The following is a 21,961-nucleotide window of genomic DNA, read 5'->3' on the forward strand; positions in this document are numbered from 1 at the left end:
AAAAAAAAAAAAAAAAAGACATAGAACTTTTGCTTTGAGAGAGCAAATGTGTAGAGGAGGTGTAAGAGAAGGCTAACAGAGCAGGTTGAGGGACTTATTTGAGGGTATCCAATAGTGGACTGAGACATTTACATCTAATGTAGAAGGTTAACGCAGGTGTTATTGACAAGTAAGTGATGACAGAGTAACCATTTATTATCTCCTTTGTACACTAAAATTATTATCTCACTTGTAACAACTACTTTATATAGTAAGTATAATTTGCATTTCAAATGAGAAAACTGAAGCATAGAGATTAAGTTGCTTATCAGAAGTCCGAGGTTTTGAATCAGCATGACACAGCCCACATTTTTTGGCTAACAACAACATTTGGACACGATCCCTGGGCGTTTATGATTAGTAAGAAAAACAGTTAACAAGAGCAACAATTAAAATGGTGAATAGTAGACTCAAGAGAAGCAGACTAAGAGAGCAGGGTTGGGAAACAGATTATAAACTTCCTAAGGGAGTAGTTTCTCATTCATCTGATTCATCTCTGAGGTTCTGAGACATATGTTTGCCTGACATAGATTAGAGGTGAAATATCAGCAGAATTAATTAAAGAATGAGTAGCTAAAGCTGACCTCAGAAAGTTTTCTTGGAAGGTCTTGAGTTGTGTTTAGTAATAATACCTAGCACTGATATAACACTATAGTTTAAAAACTCACATATATCACTTTAGAGAGAAACGTCATGGAAAATAGAAAGAGGGAAGTTTTGGGGCAAGTTTTGAAATACAGTCATATGCATTTAACAGAGAGGAAAATGGTAGCTAATTCAGGATCATGAGGGATGAGGGGTTGAATGCAGGTCTAAAAGACAGCCATGGACCACAGTTTTGGAAAACTGTGGAACTACAAATGAGGTTTTCCAAAGGTTGGTAAATGGATACAAAAGTATAGCTAGATAAGAGGAATAAGTTGTAGTGTTCTATAGCACTAATAAGGTGAATATAATGAACAATTTGTTATATATTTTCAAGTAGCTAAAAGAGCAGATTTTGAATGTTCCCAACCCAAAGAAATGATAAATATTTGCAGCGATGGATACCCTGAATGGTCATTATACAACACATACATCAAAATATCACAAGTTACCCTGTAAATATATAAACTTACCATGCGCCAATTAAAAAACAATAAAAGCCAAAAACAGAGTTTCCCCCTCCTAAAGACATGGTATTTGACTGATTAATCAAATAACGGATTAATTAATTAATTTATTCTTCATCTCTCCCTACTAACTGGGTTACTTTGTAGAAAAGGGAGCTTTGGTTTTATAACTCTGGGACGTAGAATAGCATAGTGGAAAATGTCTAGGCCTAAGAGTCAGACATGGACTTGTTGAGCCTGGTTGCTTTTCTCTTTTCCTTCATATTTCTACATTTGAAGTCCCAGTCATGAAAGTAAATGGATTAAGTAACTTGACATCTACAAAGATAAGCAGGAAGCAGATATGGTTCCCCTCATCAGTGAAGAGCAATATGCTATCAATCATATACAATTATAAAGACCTCACATAGATTTGGTGACCACATGCCATGCAGGTTGCATTAAAAGGTTCCAATCTACTGAGTCAGCTGTGAAAAAGCCAGGTAAACACTTTAGACACAAAGATTGGAGCACATATCCTTGCGATAAAAGCAAGAAGAACTTCCATTATGGTTGATTTATGGTTGAGGACTTTGAAAAAGATAAATGTTATTTCAGGGTAGATTTTAAAGTGTGGAATTGTAAGGATCACAGGGCATTTAGTCAAAAACAGAATGAATGGTGCTGAAGACTGTGTATAACTATTGGTCTTCTTTATTTGCAGCTTAAGCTACTATGGGAGATTGAAATAATGATACTTTCCAGATGTAAAAGATAGGCAGAAGTCACAAATTTTCATATTTTGTCCTAGTTCTTGGTGTTTAAAATATTTTTAAAAAGCTTACATCTGTAATTTTGGACATAATTTTTAAGCCTAATTGGCATTTTGTCCTCTTTAGCAACTTGCAGTTTGGCACTGAAAACGATCAAGTGCTCACCTTCTCCTGAAGCCAGTCTCTACAGGAAGCACATGCATTATTAACAGCCTACTGCTCACTCAGACCCATCACTGAAAGCAGTGCTGAAAAGTTAACTGTATGGGAAAGAATTGCTTAACCGAGAGTCAGGGAGAATGAGGCTGAGCTGAAATCTGCCTTCAGCTCAAAACTTGTCACCACAACACAAAGAATGAAGGTCTTAGAAAAATACAGTCTGAAGGGCAATTTCAGAGACAAAAGGCCTATTTGGGTGGTGCAGTGGTTTTGGAAAGAGGTGAGTCTAGGTTTGAATGTATTATTTCCTAGATGTTTGACTTCTCTGAGCTTCAGGTGTGCCTTTGTAAGATGTGATTCATATTGCCTACTTTGTGAGGTATGGCATTAAGACTAAGTGTCCAAAAGCTGTAACACAGCACCCAGCTCATAGAAGTTTTTCCCTTCCCATTTGTTTTCCTGGCTATTTCAATCCCTTAAACACCAAAGCTCTCTTCTCTCTTTAGTTTTTTTTTTTTGTCTTTTTTGGGGGGTGTCGGGGGTGAAACTAATGTGTAAAATCTCTAAGTTCTAAATATTTCCTAAATGTGTTACTCTCATATTACGTTCATACCACAGGACATCCAATTCAATAATGTGTTCAGAATAACAACATATCCTCTTTTATTCTTTATATAAGTTGTATTAATAATGAACTTCATGGGAAATGATCTAGTGGTTCCTAGTTGGTTCAACTTTTTGCTTGCTCTTACCTTTCCTTGTTTAGGTTTTTAGGCTGTCCTTTACTTCTGCTTGAAATGCACCCATTCCCGCTATGACTAATCTTAGAGGCCTTCCTCCATCAGTTCTAAAATAGCTGCATTTAGACACTCTCTATCCATCACCCCACTTTGTTTTTTAAATTTGTACAAATGTATAGGGTACATGTGAAGTTTTGTTATATGTATATAATGCTTTCTGATCAAATTACGGTACTTAGGGTGTCTCTCACCTGACTATAATACATTTTTCTTAGCTATAGTCACCCTACTCTATCCAACTCTATCCAGCATTGAATTTATTCCTTCCATCTGCATGTTTGTACATTTTAACCTACTTCTCTTCATCCTCTCCCTTTCCCCCCTTTCCAATCTCTGTTATCTATCTATCTATCTATCTATCTATCTATCTATCTATCTATCTATCATCTATCTATATTTTTGAGACAGAGTCTCCCTCTGTTGCCCAGGCTGGAGTGCAGTGGAGAAGAGATCTTGGCTCACTGCAATCTCTGCCTCCGGGTTCAAGCCATTCTCCTATGTCAGCCTCCCGAGTAGCTGCAACCACAGGTGTGTGCACCACCACACCCAGATAATTTTTTTTTTTTTTTGAGACGTAGTCTCACTCTGTCACCTAGGCTGCAGTGCAGTGGCATGATCTTGGCTTACTGCAACCTCTGCCTCCCAGGTTCGAGTGATTCTCCTGCCTCAGCCTCCCCAAGTAGCTGGAATTATAGGCGTCCACCACCGCGCCTGGCTTAATTTTTGTATTTTATTTATTTATTTTTGAGACAGAATCTCGCTCTATCGCCGAGTGCAGTGCGCAAACTCAGTTCATCACAACCTCCACCTCGCAGGTTCAAGCCATTCTCCTGCTTCAGCCTCCTGAGTATCTGGGATTACAGGCACCCACCACCATACCCAGCTAATTTTTGTGCGTTTAGCAGACACGGGGTTTTGCCCTGGTCGCCAGGCTGGTCTCGAACTCCGGAGTTCAAGTGATCCACCGGTCGTCTCAGCCTCCCAAAGTGCTGGGATTACGGGCGTGGGCCACCACGCCCGACCCTTGTTATCTATTGTTCCATTCTCTACCTCCACGTTATTAAATTTTTTAGCTCCCACATATGAATGAGAACGTGTGGTTATCTGTCTTTCTGTGCCTGGCTTATTTCACTTAAGATAAAGACCTCCAGTTCCATCCATGTTGCTACAAAATACATTATTTCATTCTTTTTTTAATGGCTGAACAGTATTCCATTGTGTATATATAACACATTTTCTTTATCCATTCATCTGTTGATGGATACTTAGGTTGATTCTATGTCTTTGCTACTGTGAATACTGATATAATAAACATGTGAGTGAGGTATCCCTGTGATATACTGACTCATTTTCCTTTGGGTATACTCCCAGTAGTAGGACTGCTGGATTGATAGGAATTCTATTTTTAGTTTTTTGAGAAATCTCCATACTTTTTTCCACAGTGGCTGTATTCCTTTACATTCCCACCAACCGTGTATACATTTCCTTTTCTCTGCATCCTTGACAATATCTGTTCTTTTCTGTCGTTTTAATAACAGCCATTCTGACTGGGATAAGATGGTAACTCATTGTGGTTTTCATTTGCATTTCTCTGATGATTAGTGATGTTGAACATTTTTTCACATACATGTTGGCTGTTTGTATATCTTCTTTTGAGAAATTCACGGTATTTGTCCAGTTTTAAAGGGAATTATTTGTTTTTTCCTACTGAGTTGAGTTCCTCATATATTCTGGATATTGGTCTTCTGTTAGATGAATAATTTATAAATATTTCTCCTGTTCAACAGGTTGTCTGTTTACTCTGTTGGTTATTTATTTTGTGATTCAGAAGCTTTTTAGATTAAGCCCATTTGTCTATTTTTGTTTTTGTTGCCTGTGTTCTTGAGGTCTTTGTCATAAATTTTTTGCCTAGATGGATGTTCAGAAGAGTCTTCCCTAGGTTTTCTTTTAGTATTTTTTTTTTTAAACAGTTTTGGGCTTTACCTTTAAGTCTTTAATCCATTTTGAGTTTACTTTTATATGTGGTGAGATAGGGGTCCATTTTCATTCTTCTGCCTGTGGCTATCCAATTTTTCCAGCACCATGTTATTGGAGACTGTCCTTTCCCCATTGTGTATTCTTGTCAGCTTTGTTGAAGATTGGTTGGCTGTAAGTATGTGACTTTATTTCTGGGCTATCTGTTCTGTTCCATTGGTCCATGTGTCTCTTTTCATACCAATATCATGTTGCTTTGGTTACTATAGCCTTGTAATATATTTTGAAGTCAGGTAATGTAATGCCTATAGCTTAGTTCTGGTTGGTCAAGATTACTTTGGCTATTCAGGCTCTTTTATGGTTCCATACAAATTTTAGGATTAAAAAAAATTCTGTGAAGAAAGATGGTATTTTGATAGGGCTTGCACTGAATCTATACATTGCTTTGGGCAATATGGTCATTTTAACAATATTAATTATTCTGATCTATGAGCATAGGATGTTTTCCCATTTATTTGTGTCATCTTCAACTTCTTTCATCAGTGTTTTGTAGTTTTCCTTAGAGAGATCTTTCACCTTCTTGGTTAAATGCATTTCTAGGTGCTGTTTTTTCTTTTTTTTTNTTTTTTGAGATGGAGTTCCATTCTTGTTGTCCAGGCTGGAGTGCAATGGCACGATCTCAGCTCACTGCTGCAACCTCTGCCTCCTGGGTTTAAGTGATTCTCCTGCCTCAGCCTTCCGAGTGACTGGGATTACAGGCATGTGCCACTGCACCCGGCTAATTTTGTATTTTTAGGAGAGACGGGTTTCTCCATGTTGGTCAGGCTGGTCTTGAACTCCCGACCTCAGGTGATCTGCCTGCCTCAGCCTCCTAAAGTGCTGGGATTACAGGCGTGAGCCACTGTGCCTGGCTTCCTAGGTATTTTATAGCTATTGTAAAAGGCATTGCCTACTTGATTTCATCCTCCAATAGATCATTATTGGTATATAGAAATGCAATTGATTTTTGTCAAATGATTTTCTATCCTGCAACTTTAGTACACTCTTTTATCAAATCTAAGTTTTTTGGAATCTTTAGGTTTTTCTGAGTATAAGATCTAACATCAGCAAAGAAGGACAATTTGACTTTCACTTTTCCAATTTGGATGCCTTTTATTTCTTCTCTTGCGTCACTGCTCTGGCTAGGACTTTCAGTACTATGTTGAATAAGAGTGGGGAAAATGGGAATCCTTGTTGTGTTTCAGTTCTTGGAGGGAATGCTTTCAACTTTTCCCCATTCAGTATGATTTTGGCTGTGGGTTTGTTACATATGGTCTTTATTGGTTTGAGGTATGTTCCTTCTATGTCTAGTTTGTTGAGGGTTTTTATCATGAAGGGATGCTGTATTTTATCAAATGGTTTCTCTGCATCCATTGAGATGATGATATGGGTTTTTGTCCTTAATTTTGTTGATGTGATGTATCACATTTAATCATTTGTGCATGCTGAATTAACGTTGCATTCCTGGGATAAATCCCATTTGATCATGGTGTATTATCTATTGGATTTGATTTGCTAGCATTCTGTTGAGGATTTCTGTACCTATGCTCATCAGGGACACTGGCTTGTAGTTTTCTCTTTTTGTTGCATCCTTGTCTGGTATTGGCATCAGGCTGATAGTGACCTCACAGAATGGGGTAGGGAGAGTTCCCTCCTCCTCCTCAATTTTTTGGAACAGTTTCAGGAGGATTGGTATTAGTTCTTCTTTGTATATTTGGTTTTGTATGTTTGTGCGTCTGGGTTTGAATCCATCTGGTCTTGAGCTTTTTTTTTGTTGAGAGTGTTTCGTTTTTTTTTTTTTTTAATTACCGATTTGATTTCATTAGTTGTTATTGGTCTGTTCATGACTTCTATTTCTTCCTGGTTCAATTTCAGAACCTTGTATGTTTCCAGGAAATTATCCATTTCTTCTAGGTTTTCTAGTTGGTGAGCATATAATTGTTCACAATAGTCTCTGATGCTTTTTCATATATCTGTGGTATCAACTGTAATGTCTCCTTTTTCATTTCTGATTTTATTTGGGTCTTTTCTTGGTTAGTCTGGCTAGTGGTTTAGCTATTTTGCTTATCTTTTTGAAGAAGAACCAACTTTTTGTTTTGTCGATCCTTTGCATTTTTATTTCTTAGTCTCTATTTCATTTAGTTCTGCGCTGATCTTAACTCTTTCTTTTCTTCTGCTAATTTTGGGTTTGGTTGTTCCTTCCTTTTCCAGCTTCCTGAGGTGCACTGTTAAGACTGCTAATGTGTAATCTCTCCACTTTTTTGGATATTGCATTTATTGCTATAAACTTCCTTCTTAGCACTGCTTTTGCTACATCCCACAGGTTTTGGCATGTTGTGTTTCCATTTTCATTTGTTTCAAGAAGTTTTTTTTTGATTTCCACTACAATTTTTTATTGACCCACTGGTTATTTGGGAGTGTGTTATTTAATTTCTATTTATTTATATAGTTTCCAAGTTCCTCTTGGTATTGATTTCTGGTTTTATTCCATTGTGGTCTGAAAAGATGCCTGATATGATTTCAAGTTTTAAAAATTTGTTGGGCCAGGTGGGGTGGCTCATGCCTGTAATTTCAGCACTTTGGGAGGCCAAGGTGAGCAGATTGCTTGAGCCTAGGAGTTTGAGACCAGCCTGGGTAACATAACAAAAACCTGTCTCTACAAAACAAAAACAAAAAACAAAAAACGCTGGGCATGGTGGCACATGCCTGTAGTCCCAGCCACTTGTGAGGCTAAGGCAGGAGAATTGCTTGAGCTTGGGAACTCAAAGCTGTAGTGAGCCATGACCACGCCACCGTGCTGCAGCCTGGATGACAGAGTGAAATCCTGTCTCTAAAAAAATTTTTTGTTGATAGCTGTTTTGTGGCTTAACATATGGTCTATCCTAGAGAACGTTACATGTTCTGACAAAAATAATGTGTATTCTGCAGTTGAGTAGATTCTGAAGCTCTGCTAGGTCCATCTGGTCTAAAGTCCAGTTTAAATGCAATGTTTCTTTGTTGACTTTCTGTCTGGATGATCTGTTTAATGCTGAGAGTGGGATGTTGAAGTTCTCCACTTCAGATTTAGTGACACACATGTAGTGTGTCTCTTCAGATTTAGTGATTTTAGAAACCCAGTTGTTCCAGTGTTGGGTACATGTACATTTAGAACTGTTACATCCTCTTGCTGGATTGATTCCTTTATCATTACATAATGACCTTCTTTGTCTTTTTTTCTCCCTATTGTTCTTGATGTAAAATCTGTTTTATCTGAATAAGGGCAGCTATTCCTGCTCGCTTTTGATTTTTGTTTGTGTGGATTATCTCTTTTCATCTTTTTACTTTCATTCTATATGTGTTTACTGTTAAGGTGAGTTTCTTATAAGCAGTATATAGTTGGATCAAGTTTTTTTTTTTTAAATCCATTCAGCTATTCTGTATCTTTTTAACTAGATAATTTAATCCATTTATGTTTAAGGCTATTACTGATTTATAAAGGTTTGTTCCTGTCATACTGTTAATTGTTTTCTACTTGTGTTATATACTCTTTTTTCTTTCTTTTTTTTTCTTTTTTCTTTTTTTCATTGATCACTGATCATTGATGAGCCTAGTGGCTTATCCCTATAATCCCACTTTGGGATGCCAAGAGAGATGGATCACTTGATCCCAGGAGTTCAAGAGAAGCCTGAGCAACATGGTGAAATCCCATCTCTACAAAAAATACAAAAATTAGCCGGTGGTATGCAGGTATAGTCCTGGCTACACAGGAGGCTAAGATGGGAGGATTGCTTGAGCCTAGAGAAGTCGAGGCTGCAGCGAGCTGTGATTGTGCCACTGTACTCCAGCCTGGGTGACAGAGCAATGCCTTGTCTCAAAACCAAACCAAACCATTGGCCATTGATGATCAATAGTCAATTTCCACAACCTCTGCCTCCTGGGTTCAAGTGATTCTCCTGACTGTGGTGGTTTGGTGAATTTCTGCAGTGGTACTATTTTAGTCCTTTATTCTCTTTGTGTGATTGCTTTACCAGTGAATTTTATACTCTTGTGCGTTTTCATGACGGTAAGTGTTATCCTTTGTTTTCAGGTTTAGGATTCCCTTGAACATTTCTTGTGGCTATAATCCAGGGGTAACAAATAAATTCCCTTAGCATTTGCTCCTCTTGGAAAGACTTTATTTCTCTGTCATTTACAAAGGTTAATTTTACTGGATAGAAGTACTCTTGGCCAGTTTTTCTTTTTGTACTTTGAGTATTATCATCCCACTGTCTTGTGGCCTGTAGTTTCTGCTGAGAAATCCACTGTTAGTCTGATGGGGTTCCTTTTATAGGTGACTAGATGCTTTCCTTTTACAGTTTTAAGAGTTTGCTCTTTAAGTTTTCCTTTACATAGTCAGACTATAATGTGCCATAGAAAAGACCTTTCTGCATTGTTATCTTCCTAGGGATCAATGAGTTTCCTGTATCTGAATGTCTACATTTCTTGAGGTAAATGGGAACTTTTAATCTATTATTTCTGTAAATGGGCTTTCTGATCCTTACTTTGTCTCTTTGTTCCCATGGATGCTGGCAATTTGAATATTCAATCACTTTATGTTGTTTCATGTGTCATGAAGGCTGTGTTCATTCTTTCTTATTCTTTTTTTTCTTTTTTTTGAGACGGAGTTTCACTCTTGTTACCCAGGCTGGAGTGCAATGGCATGATCTTTGCTTACCGCAACCTCCACCTCCCGGGTTCAGGCAATTCTCCTGCCTCAGCATCCCGAGTAACTGGGATTACAGGCACGTGCCACCATGCCCAGCTAATGTTTTGTATTTTTAGTAGAGACGGGGTTTCACCATGTTGACCAGGATGGTCTTGATCTCTTGACCTCGTGATCCACTCGCCTCAGCCTCCCAAAGTGCTGGGATTACAGGCAGTCTTGAGCCACCACGCCCGGCATTCTTTCTTATTCTTTCAAAAATTTTGTTGCCTGACTAGATTGTTTCAAAAAGTCCTGACTTCAAGCTCTGAGATTCTTTCTTCTGTCTGATCTAGCTTCCTGTTGAAGCTTTTAAATGTATTTTGTATTACCTTCAATGATTTCTTCAGTTCCAGAATTTCTATTTTTTAAAATCTTTTGGTAAATTTCTTATTCATATCCCGAATTGTCTGACTTCTTTGTACTGTTTTCCAGATTTCTCTTATAACACACTGAGCTGCTTTAAAAGCAATATTTTGAATTCTTTATCTGGGATTTTGAAAAAAAAAATTTTTTTTGAATAAGCTCTATTGCTGGAGATTTACTGTGTTCCTTTGGAGGTGTTCTATTTTCTTGCTTTTTCATGTTTCCCATGGACTTATGGTGATATCTGCAGATCCAGTTTAACAGTTGCTTCTTCTTATTTTTGAATTTACTTTTGTAGGGGAGGCCTTTTTCCTGAAGAAGTATTTGTGGTATTGGTTGGGTAGGGTACTCTGGCTTTGATTCTGGATGTATGCAGTAGGTAGTCTCTATTATTTTTTTGGTTGTAAGTAGCATTAGTGCTTTCTGTAATTTTCTTGGAGGGTTAAGGTGCAGTTATTAGTGGAAGCTGTAGTGAATTTGTGGTGGAACCTGGGAAGCCAGGTAGGTCTCAGTCTTCAGGCCCCAGTGGTGGCAATGGTGGGATGAATTTGTCTGTCTTTGTACCCCAGCATGGTATAGGCTGGCACTTGTATTGGAAGTTATGAACAAGCTGATTCTTGGTCCTCCAGGTGGTTTGCACATATGCTGGTAGTAGCAGCAGTGGGCTGGATGGGTGAACAGATTCTAGGGTTCTTGGGTGGCCCATGTGGTGTGGGTGATGGAAGTGGCAGTGGTAGGATGACCCTCTGGGTCTTGAGTGTGCAGGCTGGTGGTGGTGGTAGCTGCAGTGTGAGATCACCACCCACTGCCCCGACATGCTGCTTTCAGGCTCTCCTGCTCTCCGCAATAGCAACAGTGTAGTGCCATGCAGAGTTGAGGAGGAATCCCCACCCTTTATGCCTGAGCCTGGGCATGGAGGCCATGCCATCAGTGGGGTCGTACTTGCCAGTCACAGCCCCAGACAGGCAGCCCTCTGGCTCACCTGCCTGAGTCTCTGCCAATGGCAGCAGGAATGTATATGCACAGAGGGAGGAGGGGCCCTGTTCACTGTTCATGAGCCTGAGAACAGAGAGTACTCTCCCAGTGTGACAGGATTTCATTCTCTACTCACAAAGCTGAGCAGAGGGTCTGTGTCACTGCTGGGGGTAAGGTCACTTCTGACAGCCCCACACAGGAAGCTCTTAGGTCTGGAAAGCATGTGCTTTGGTTTCCTTTGTCCTATGGGCTTTTTGTTGTGCTCCACCATCCTTTACCCAGGAAGTAGTACGCCCTGTGGGCTAGAGTATTGAGGACCCTGTAGCACCTTTGGTCAGGCCAGGGCTGTGTCACTGCAGCTCTCTGGGTGGACACTGGGGAATGTCAGCAGGAGCTCCCAGGATGTAGAGATACAAGGGCTGTGGTTTCCAGGAGCAGATGCAGTCCCATGATGGCTGCACTCCTCAAATGGTACCCTGCTGCAGCTGTTCAGGTCTGGAAGGGTGAGTGACCCAGCACAAGTTCCCTGGTTGGTGCAATGCCTTTGCAGGGTCTTCAAATCGCTGCTCATGCTAATGTTAAGAGTTCATAAGGGTAGAAAAGCTTTCACCTGGTTTAGATTGCAGTAGTCTGTGGCAGGCATGTGGATTGCCTAAGCTTTTTCCTTTACCCTTTTCTCTGCAATACTGAGCCCCTCTGAGCTCCTGGCCAATCTTGGCTGAGCTGGCTGCTTGCTTCCTTTTCTTTCTGTGCCTTAAATGTTGCCTGTGAGTTCTCCGTAGGACTCAAATGCTCTCTTCTAGATATTCTATTTGAGGTATAAGATTATCTATTCATAATTTTGGTTCTTCTTTCAGGAGAGGGCAGGTGTCTGATGTCTTCAGTCAGCCATTTGACATTTTTTTTCTACCATCCCATTTTAATTCATTGTTTAGCACATATCACGACTTGATTTTTTGACATGTGTATTTGTTTTATATATATATACATATACATACATATACATATGTATGTATATGCATACATATATGCACATGTATATACATATATACACATACACATGTATATAGATATATACATGTGTATATATACATGCGTATATGCTCCTCAAATGGTACCCTGCTGCAGCCGTATATAGGTATATACATGTGGATATATGTATATACATGTGTATGTGTATATATGTATGCATATACATACATATGTATATATATATAAAACAAATACACATGTCAAAAAAATCAAGTTGTGATATGTGCTAAACAACGAATATACATATATATACACACACACACATACATATATATATATATATAAATATATAAAATTGCACTTTAGGTTCTGGGGTACATGTGCAGAACATGCAGGATTGTTGCATAGGTACCTACATGGCAATGTGGCTTGCTGCCTCCATCCCCCTGTCACCTATATCTGGCATTTCTCCCCATGTTATCCCTCCCCAACCTCCCTTCCTCCCACTGTTCCTCCCTTATTCTCTCCCAGCAGACCTCAATGTGTGATGCTCCCCACCCTGTGTCCATGTGTTCTCATTGTTCAACACCCGCCTATGAGTGAGAACATGCAGTGTTTGATTTTCTGTTCTTGTGTCAGTCTGCTGAGAATGATGGTATCCAGATTCATCCATGCCCCTACAAAGGACACGAACTCATCATTTTTTTAAGGCTGCATAGTATTCCATGGTGTATATGTGCCACATTTTCCTTGTTCAGTCTATCATCCATGGGCATTTGGGTTGGCTCCAGGTCTTTGCTATTGTAAACAGTGCCACAATGAACATACGTGTGCATGTGTCTTTATAACAGAATGATTTATAATCCTTTGGATATATACCCAGTAATGGGATTGCTGAATCAAATGGAATTTCTATTTCTAGGTCCTTGAGGAATCACCACACTGTCTTCCACAATGGACAAACTAATTTACACTCCCACCAACGGTGTAAAAGTGTTCCTATTTCTCCACATCGTCTTCAGCATCTGTTGTCTCCAGATTTTTTAATGATCGCCATTCTAACTGGTGTGAGATGGTATCTCAATGTGGTTTTGATTTGCATTTCTCTAATGACCAGTGATGATGAGCATTTTTTCTTATGTTTGTTGGCCTCGTATATATCTTCTTTTGAAAAGTATCTGTTCATATCCTTCACCCACTTTTGAATAGGTTTGTTTGTTTGTTTCTTGTAAATCTGTTTTAGTTTTTTGTAGATTTTGGATATTAGCCCTTTGTCAGATGGGTAGATGGCAAATTTTTTTTTCCCATTCTGTTGGTTGCTGGTTCACTCGAATGATTGTTTCTTTTGCTGTGCAGAAGCTCTGGAATTTAATTAGATCCCATTTGTCTATTTTGGCTTTTGTTGCCAATGCTTTCAGTGTTTTAGTCACGAAGCCCTTGCCTATGCCTATGTCCTGAATGGTTATGCCTAGGTTTTCTTCTAGGGATTTTATGATGTTAGGTTTAATGTTTAAGTCTTTAATCCATCTGGAGTTAATTTTAGTGTAAGGAAGGGGTCCAGTTTCTGCTTTCTGCACATGGCTAGCCAGTTATCCCAAAACCATTTATTAAACAGGAAATCCTTTCCCCATTGCTTGTTTTTGTGAGGTTTGTCAAAGATCAGATGGTTGTAGATGGGTGGCATTGCCTCCGAGACCTCTGTTCTGTTCCATTGGTCTGTATCTCTGTTTTGGTACCAGTACCATGCTGTTTTGATTACTATAGCCTTGTAGTATAGTTTGAGGTCAGGTAGCGTGATGCCACCAGCTTTGTTCTTTTTGCTTAGGATTGTCTTGGCTATGCAGGCTCTTTTTTGCTTCCATGTGAAATTTAAGGTGGTTTTTTCCAGTTCTGTGAAGAGGGTCATACGTAGTTTGATGGGGATAGTGTTGAATCTATAAATTACTTTGGAGAGTATGGCCATTTTCACAATATTGATTCTTCCTAACCATGAGTGTGGAATGTTTTTCCATCTGTTTGTGTCCTCTCTTATTTCATTGAGCAGTGGTTTGTAGCTCTCCTTGAAAAGGTCCTTCACAACCTTTGTTAGTTTTATTCCTAGGTATTTTATTCTCTTTGTAGCAATTGTGAATGGGAGTTTGTTCTTGATTTGGCTCTCTTTAAGTCTGTTATTGGTGTATAGGAATGCTTGTGATTTCTGCACATTGATTTTGTATCCTGAGACTTTGCTGAAGTTGCTTATCAGTTTCAGGAGATTTTGGGTTGAGGTGATGGGGTCTTCTAAATATACAATCATGTCGTCTGCAAAAAGAGACAATTTGACTTCCTCGTTTCCTAATTGAATACCCTGTATTTCTTTTTCTTGCCTGATTGCTCTGGCTAGAACTTCCAATACTATATTGAATAGGAGTGGTGAGAGACAGCATACTTATCTAGTGCCAGACTTCAGAGGGAATGCTTCCAGTTTTTGCCCATTCAGTATGATATTGGCTGTGGGTTTGTTATAAATAGTTTTTATTATTTTGAGATACATCCCATGGATACCTAGTTTATTGAGAGTTTTTAGCATAAAGGGCTGTTGAATGCTGTCGAAGGCCTTCTCTGCATCTATTGAGATAATCATGTGGTTTTTGTGTTTGGTTCTGTTTATGTGGTGGATTACGTGTATAGACTTGAGTATGTTGAACCAGCCTTGCATCCCTGGGATGAAGCCTACTTGATTGTGATGGATAAGCTTTTTGATGTGTTGTTGCAATCGGTTTGCCAGTATTTTATTAAAGATTTTTACATCTGTGTTCATCATGGATATTGGCCTGTAGTTTTCCTTTTTTGTTGAGTCTCTGCTGGGTTTTGGTATCAGAACGATGTTGGTCTCATAACATGATTTGGGAAGGATTCCCTCTTTTTGGATTGTTTGCAATAGTTTCAGAAGGAGTGGTACCAGCTCCTCTTCGTATGTCTGGTAGAATTCAGCTGTGAACCCATCTGGACCTGGGCTTTTTTTGGTGGGTAGGCTATTAATTGCTGCCTCAACGTCAGCCCTTGTTATTGGTCTATTCAGGATTTTGATTTCTTCCTGGTTTAGGCTTGGGAGGGTGCAAGTGTCCGGGAACTTATCCATTTCTTCCAGGTTTATTGTTTTATGTACATAGAGTTGTTTGTAGTAATCTCTGATGGTAGTCCGTATTTCTGTGGAATCGGTGGTGATATCCTCTTTATTGCTTTTTATTGCATCTGTTTGATTCTTCTTTCTTTTCTTTTTTATTAATCTGGCTAGCAATCTGACATGCGTATTTGTTTGTTCATTTATTGCTTATCTCTTCCCTCTAGAATGCAAGATTTCATGTGAGCACGAAACTTATCTGTCTTCTTCCCTTCAATACTGCCAAGGTTTAGAAAGGTACTTGGTACATAGTATATGTACAACTGATAACTACTGAATGAATGAGTTCAGAGCCATTATGAAGAGCAGCTTTTTGAAGGACTGTGCTAGGTGTTTGTGTATAAGAATTGGGGGTTGGGGTAGGCAGAGAACGGAAGGATGATTAAAAAGATAGCATGCAACTAAAAATGCTAGTAAATCAAATTAACTAAATTTTTTTCTATTTTCAGAATATTAGGCAAGTCATCACTCTATCACTGATTCTACTTTTCTGTACCTCTTCATTTTTTCCATCAAGGCAACAGTAGAAATGAAACCTGCTTACAATCTAAACAATATCAATAAATTCCTCTTTTTAAAATATTTCATTATTGTGAAAGGAAAAATCCAAGTGGCTACTTTCAACATTCAAAATAGTCCCCTTTCTTGATGACACAGGGCCCAATTCACCTGCCAGAGTTATCCAATGGTTACAGTGTGAATTTGCAACAATACAAAAAGCTGAAGATAAAATCGCCAATATGTACAAAGAAAATTATCTCTACCAGGCCTCTGGCTGTCAAAGCTGTGACCTTTATCAAGTAGATCTAGCAGGTGTGGTGAGGAAAAATGGGTTTGAGAGTTTGACTGACTCCTAGGTCATTCACTTATTAGTTTTATGATTGTAGGCAAATTGTTTCACCTCACTGAGCCGCTGCTTACCTCATCTGTATAATAAATAATATTACCTAATTAATGTATTCAGTAAATATTTATTGAGCACTTACTATAATGCTAGGAACTGGAAATAAAGTAGTGATTAAGACACTGTTCCTGCCCTTCAGAAGCTTACAATCAAGTAGAAAATAAGAATAAAGCGTTCTCTTAGAGTGCCTAACCTACTTTTGGTATACAAATGGTTCTGAGAATGAGATGAGTCAAGTATACACATGAAACGCCTATGGCAGTAGTAGGCACACAGTATGTGCCCATGGGCACACAAGCAGTAAGTGGCAGTGCTGGGACTTAAATCCAAGTTCAGTATTCCCTTTATAATGCCACTTTGTCAAGATTCCCTTGAGAGTCTGTTAAAATGCAGATTCTAAGTCTTACCAAGATCACACATTGAAAATAACATAGCTACCTGCAATTAATTCAAAATCTTCAAGTATTACTATGATGTAAGATAAAAGAATGTCAAGCCAAACTAAAAATAGAAGACAGAATTTCTTCTTATTCCATGAAGAATTAGCTGCTATGAGAACCTGCGCTCCTGCCAAACAACCAGAAAACAGGACAAATTATATGAAACAATGGTTTTCAATTATTGTACAACAAGCAGTCCAGGACCATTAAACCAGAGAGGAGGAAAACAATTGCTCAAGCTTACAGCCCAAAGCAGTTTTCAGACTGTAGGCTAGTAAGGGAAAACTCAAACAAAGCCAAGCAGTCTCACTGAGTTGGACGATAAAAGGTTGAAAGCTGGGAAGGCCAAGGCAGCTAAAACTTGAAGTAGAGAGTACCAGAGTGTGGGACCTACATAAGAGAGTTCTACAGAGCTCCAAGGGAGTCCTCGCCAGTGTTTGTCTGAACAGTGACCTATAAAAGTATGAGAAGAAACTCCCAAGGCTTGGGAAAGAACCGCTGAAAAGCAACAGGTCAAATAATTCCTGAAGATTACAAGCTGGAAGTCATTTGTGGAGGAAGTTCATAACACATGGAGCACTGGAGTGTCCTCACAGGGCTAACACTTTAGCAGTGGGGCCCAATTACTCCAAAATAAGAGTTGCCGTCTAATCTCAGATGAGTCATACTGATCCAAAAGTTATTCAACTGCAGAAGAGAATAAAATGCACATTAAAAAAAAATCAAAATCGGCTGGGCACGGTGGCTCATGCCTGTAATCCCAGCACTTTGGGAGGCTGAGGCAGGCGGATCACCTGAGGTTGGGAGTTCAATACCAGCCTGACTTACATGGAGAAACCTCGTCTCTACTAAAAATACAAAATTAGCTGGGTGTGGTGGTGCATGCCTGTAATGCCAGCTACTCTGGGGGCTGGGATTATAGGTGTGATCCACTGCACCCAGCCCCAAATACAGTATTAATAGAAGATTAGGTATCACAGAAGAAAAGGTTAGTGAACTTGAGGATTCCACTTCACACCCACTATCATGGCCAAGATGAAGAAAATGTTAATAGTGTTAGTGAGTATACAGAGCAACTGGAATCGTCATACACTGTTGTTGACAGCAAAATGCTGTCACTGTCACTTTGGTGAACAGTTTATTAGCTTCTTATAATGTTAAGAATACACATATTGGCTGGGCATGGTGGCTCACGCCTGTAATCCCAGCACTTTGGGAGGCTGAGGTAGGTGGATCACAAGGTCAGGAGATTGAGATCATCCTGGCTAACATGGTGAAAACCTGTCTCTACTAAAAATACAAAAAATTAGCTGGGTGTGGTGGCACGTGCCTGTAGTCCCAGCTACTTGGGAGGCTGAGGCAGGAAAATTGCTTGAATCTGGGAGGTGGAGGTTGCAGTGAGCCGAGACCCCGCCACTGCACTCCGGCCTGTGTGACAGAGCGAGACTCTGTCCAAAAAAAAAAAAAAAAAATACACATAGCATATGACCCAAAAATCCCACTTCTAGGTATGTGCCCAAGAGAAAAAAAAAACTAATCTACATAAACACTTTTATAGGAATGTTCATAAGAGCTGTATTCAAAATAGTCAAGTAATGAAAACAACCCAAATGTCCATCAGCTGGTGAATAAACAAACTGTAATAATCCATACAATGAAGTAATATAATTAACTAATTGATTTTCAAAATAACATAAATGAATCTCAAAGTCACGATGCTAAATGAAAGAAGCCAGATACAAATAACTTAGTATTATATAATTTCATTTATATGTAATTCTGGAAAAAGCAAACAAATGTGAGAGAAAGTAGGCATTAGTTCCCTGGGATGAGAGCAGGGGAAGGATTGATTAGCAGGAGGAATAAAGGAGCTTTTTGTGGTGATGAAAATGTGCTATATAGTGGTCATGGGGGTTATGTTTGTGTACATGTACACATTTGTACAAGGACTCATTGAACTGTCCAGTTAAAATCACTGAATTTCACTGTATGTAAATTATAACTCAGTAAAGCTGATTAAAACATAACTGACTATGTATCAGAATATGAAGAAATACATTTTTCCCACTTGCAAGTAATAGTTATAAAATAATCTTTCAGTTTGGGTTCACAATTTCTTCTCCCCCTTTGCAGGATGATAGTCTCAATAAGCACACACATTAAAAACTCATAATCACATTTTTCCTGTGGAAACAATGTCCTCTATGAACCTTACCAAAAGTAGTGAGTCCCTGTGAGACAGACGTGAGAACATATATGAGTACAGGAGGCTCTAAGTTGATGATGAAGCTCATATGGTCCTGGGTGAGACATTCCAGGAGTGGATAATAGGCCTGGCTCAGTTTCCGGTATTGCTACAACACAGAGATATACTAAATGTCAAGCCACAGGGAAGAAAAATACATGTTACAGTCCAGTAAAAATTGTCATTTATAATACTAGAAATTGTAAACTTATTTAAACACAAGGTCAATAAACATATAGGGCAAATGACATAATGAGTCCCAATCCAGCATTTAAAGGGGTTCTGAAGGAATCTCTTGATCTTTTTACCTTATTTGGTTAGCACTTAAAAGTAAAATCCCTGCACTGTGACATTTAGAAGACTGTGTGAATTATTTTTCTGGACTGGAACACTGTAACACTGAACAGTGCTTAACAGCAGCTAGGAAATCTTTTTTTGTTTTTTAAACACAAAGAAATTTGCTGTTATAATGGGATTTGGCATCGTAGTCTGTTGTATTAATATAATGCTAATCCATCTAACTAAATAATCATTTGGTAAAGAGCACTTAATATTTACCATATACTACAGGCAAAAGATAAGTGCATGAGAAAGATACCTAAAAAATCTCAAATGCAATCCAAACCAGTATAAAAGAAACATATTTCTCAGACATATTAGAGAAGCTGGGCAAGGAGGTTCATGTTGGTAATTCCAGCTATTTGGGAGGCTGGGGCAGGAGAACTGCTTAAGCCCAGGAGTCTGAGAACAGCCTGGGCAACATAGCAAGACCCTGCCTCTAAAAAAAAAAAAAAAAGATAAACCAGAGGAGCAATTCTTAAAGTGATGTTAAGATCAACTCAGTAAGAATCACTTGGGGTACTTGTTAAAAATGCAGTTTCCTGATCCCCACTTCAGACTCACTAAATGACAAACTCTAGTGGAGGCTCTGAAATGTACATTTTAAACACATATGCTAAGATAGTCTTATGCACCCTCAAGTTTGAGAATTACTATGTTAAAGTTTTGCTTGACCATTAGAAGAAAAAATATTAGAGAAAGTTCTTGGAACCACACCAGTTGTCTTGGTGGACTTTAACTGTAGTGAAGTGACTCTCCGATGAGGTGATTGTAACATATGGCTGATTTGACTCAAGTTTCTATTTTGTAATTTCTGTCAAACAGACATATCCTTCAATGATCATTCCATTCTATAACAAGGAAGCTTAATAACTTTGGCTTGAGATGTGGCCCTTCCAAGATTAGTTTATAAAGGTGGAAGACAATGCACTAGTCCACTAGGAGATCAAGGAGCATTTCATTTTTTTTTTTTTGAGACAGAGTCTTGCTCTGTCACCAGGTGCCAAGCTGGAGTGCAGTGGTGCGATCTCGGCTCACTGCAACCTCTGCCTCCCGGGTCCAAGCAATTCTCCTGTCTCAGCCTCCTGAATAGCTGGGACTACAGGCACGCCCCACCATGCCCAGCTAATTTTTGTATTTTTTTTTTTAGTAGAGAGGGGGTTTCACCATGTTGGCCAGGAGGGTCTCGATCTCGTGATTCCCCCGCCTTGGCCTCCCAAAGTGCTGGGATTACAGGCGTGAGCCACCGCAACCGACCAAGGAGCATTTCTTACACAGGCTAACAAAGGTCTTCCAGATTTTGCTCATAACCTTGGGTGGGAGCAGGAGAAAAGGCATGAATGAAGCCTGAGCACGATCTGGCTGTGTTACTCAAGTATATAACTGCTACTACATTGGGCACGTATTGGTTTCTGTATAATCAGGCAGAGATGTTAAAAAAAAAAAAAGCCACAATAGTTTTCCAAATTCTGTAAGTTAGATCAAGTTTGCTGTCTTAAAACATAAAATGTTCTAGGCTAACTCCCTGGGCTTCATTATAACACTTCCAGGCCTGTGGTGGTGTTACTTCACATTTCATACAAGGACTCCCGTGATGCATTATTGCTTACTAGCAAGTCACTGTGAGACACTGACAGCAGCATTTTGACAAAGGCCCGGAGTACATTGTCAAAATGGTTGTCCCCATACAACTTGAAGACGCCAAAGCTGACATAATTTCCACACAAGGCAGACTTGAGAGCTGAATAGCAGATGGAGATGCCCTTGAGTTTCATTGGATAAATCTGATCTTTTGAGAGGCTCCCAAGGGACAGGATCTGATTACCTGTTTTAGGGTAAAAGCAGAAAAAGAAAGTGACATAAGTAGATGTCATTCAAAGCAGTTATGGGACACACTAACGTTTTTACTTTACTGCTAATGTTCACTTCCTCCCAACCTATTTTAAGAATTTTTTTATTCATTGTAATAAAAAATATAAATACATATGGCAGTTTACCTGGAAATACAAAAGCCCAAAGAAAAACAGTCAAGGATATTGGAAAAGCTCTATATTTTCATCTGCGTGGTGATCACACAGATGTACACACAGATATGTAAAAATTCATTAAGCTGTACTCTTAAGATTAGTTCATTTTACTTTATGTGTTATCTTGTCAATAAAAAGTTTTAAAAAGTAGGTTGAAGCTAAGTCAAGAGAAAAACATAACCTGACTGAGATGTAAATTACCCTACATTCTTGGTGAATTTTTCACCTTTTATATGAATTTGATCCTGAGTGACTTCACTTTCAGGAGGCTCACAGGCTTGCTACATGAATTCGATGGACCAACACACACAGCTGTTCTTGGTGCAGTGCACAGTAAACAGTACTTCCCTTGTCTTCTTAGATCCTTCTTCAGACGATCTCAAGAGATGATTGTTTTAAAAATTGTACTTAAATTCTGTGTTGACCATCAGAAGACAAAGACATGTTTGTATGATCACCTTAAAATTTTGTGTAGTAGTTAGTCAGCATTTATAATCAATCATTTCTGTTTCTGAAATGCGTACTAGTAAGTCTGTTACTAGGCAATACTTAATAATGCTTTAAAAATATGTATAAAGTAATACATATATATATTTTTAGTAATACTCTTCTTCTTGGTGGGATGAGTGTTGCCTCTAAAACTGAAACTACATTCAATTTACAAAATTGAGGAATATAATAGAGTGGCTTATACTGTGTCAACTTGGCTAACAAGAATTAAGTTTCCTAGACTCCACTTTCCTATATGGTTGTGGGCTAGAATTGGTTAAAAGAGAAATCTGTGTGAGATTTGGAAGCTGGGAGTGAAGGAGCTGCCATGACTGTCTGAAGGCTGTCGTGGTTAGGGGTGGTGAGAGTAAGATGCAGAAATGCTGCTGGTTTCACTTGTCCTTGCTCTTCCTTGTTCTGTCTGTGTCTAGAACTACCAGTCCTGC

At 38.9% G+C, this 21,961-nt stretch overlaps 1 protein-coding gene across 4 annotated transcripts in view; it reads right to left on the minus strand.

The window, feature by feature from the left end:
- RANBP17 (RAN binding protein 17) overlaps nucleotides 1-21,961 on the minus strand; it is a 392,711-nt gene that overhangs the window by 37,741 nt on the left and 333,009 nt on the right. For all 4 annotated transcript variants that reach the window (XR_001830698.2, XM_017547691.2, XM_017547690.2 and 1 more), the window contains 2 exons: nucleotides 20,610-20,824; nucleotides 18,631-18,769 (listed from right to left, as the gene is read on the minus strand). Coding sequence is in view for 3 of the 4 variants with exons in the window: in XM_017547691.2 (XP_017403180.1) it covers nucleotides 18,631-18,769; nucleotides 20,610-20,824 (354 nt within the window). In the remaining variant the exon portion in view is untranslated. The remainder of the gene's footprint in view (nucleotides 1-18,630; nucleotides 18,770-20,609; nucleotides 20,825-21,961) is intronic.

This window comes from Cebus imitator, unplaced genomic scaffold (genome assembly GCF_001604975.1).
Source record: "Cebus imitator isolate Cc_AM_T3 unplaced genomic scaffold, Cebus_imitator-1.0 Scaffold200, whole genome shotgun sequence".
In the NCBI taxonomy this organism is placed as follows: Eukaryota; Metazoa; Chordata; class Mammalia; order Primates; family Cebidae; genus Cebus; species Cebus imitator.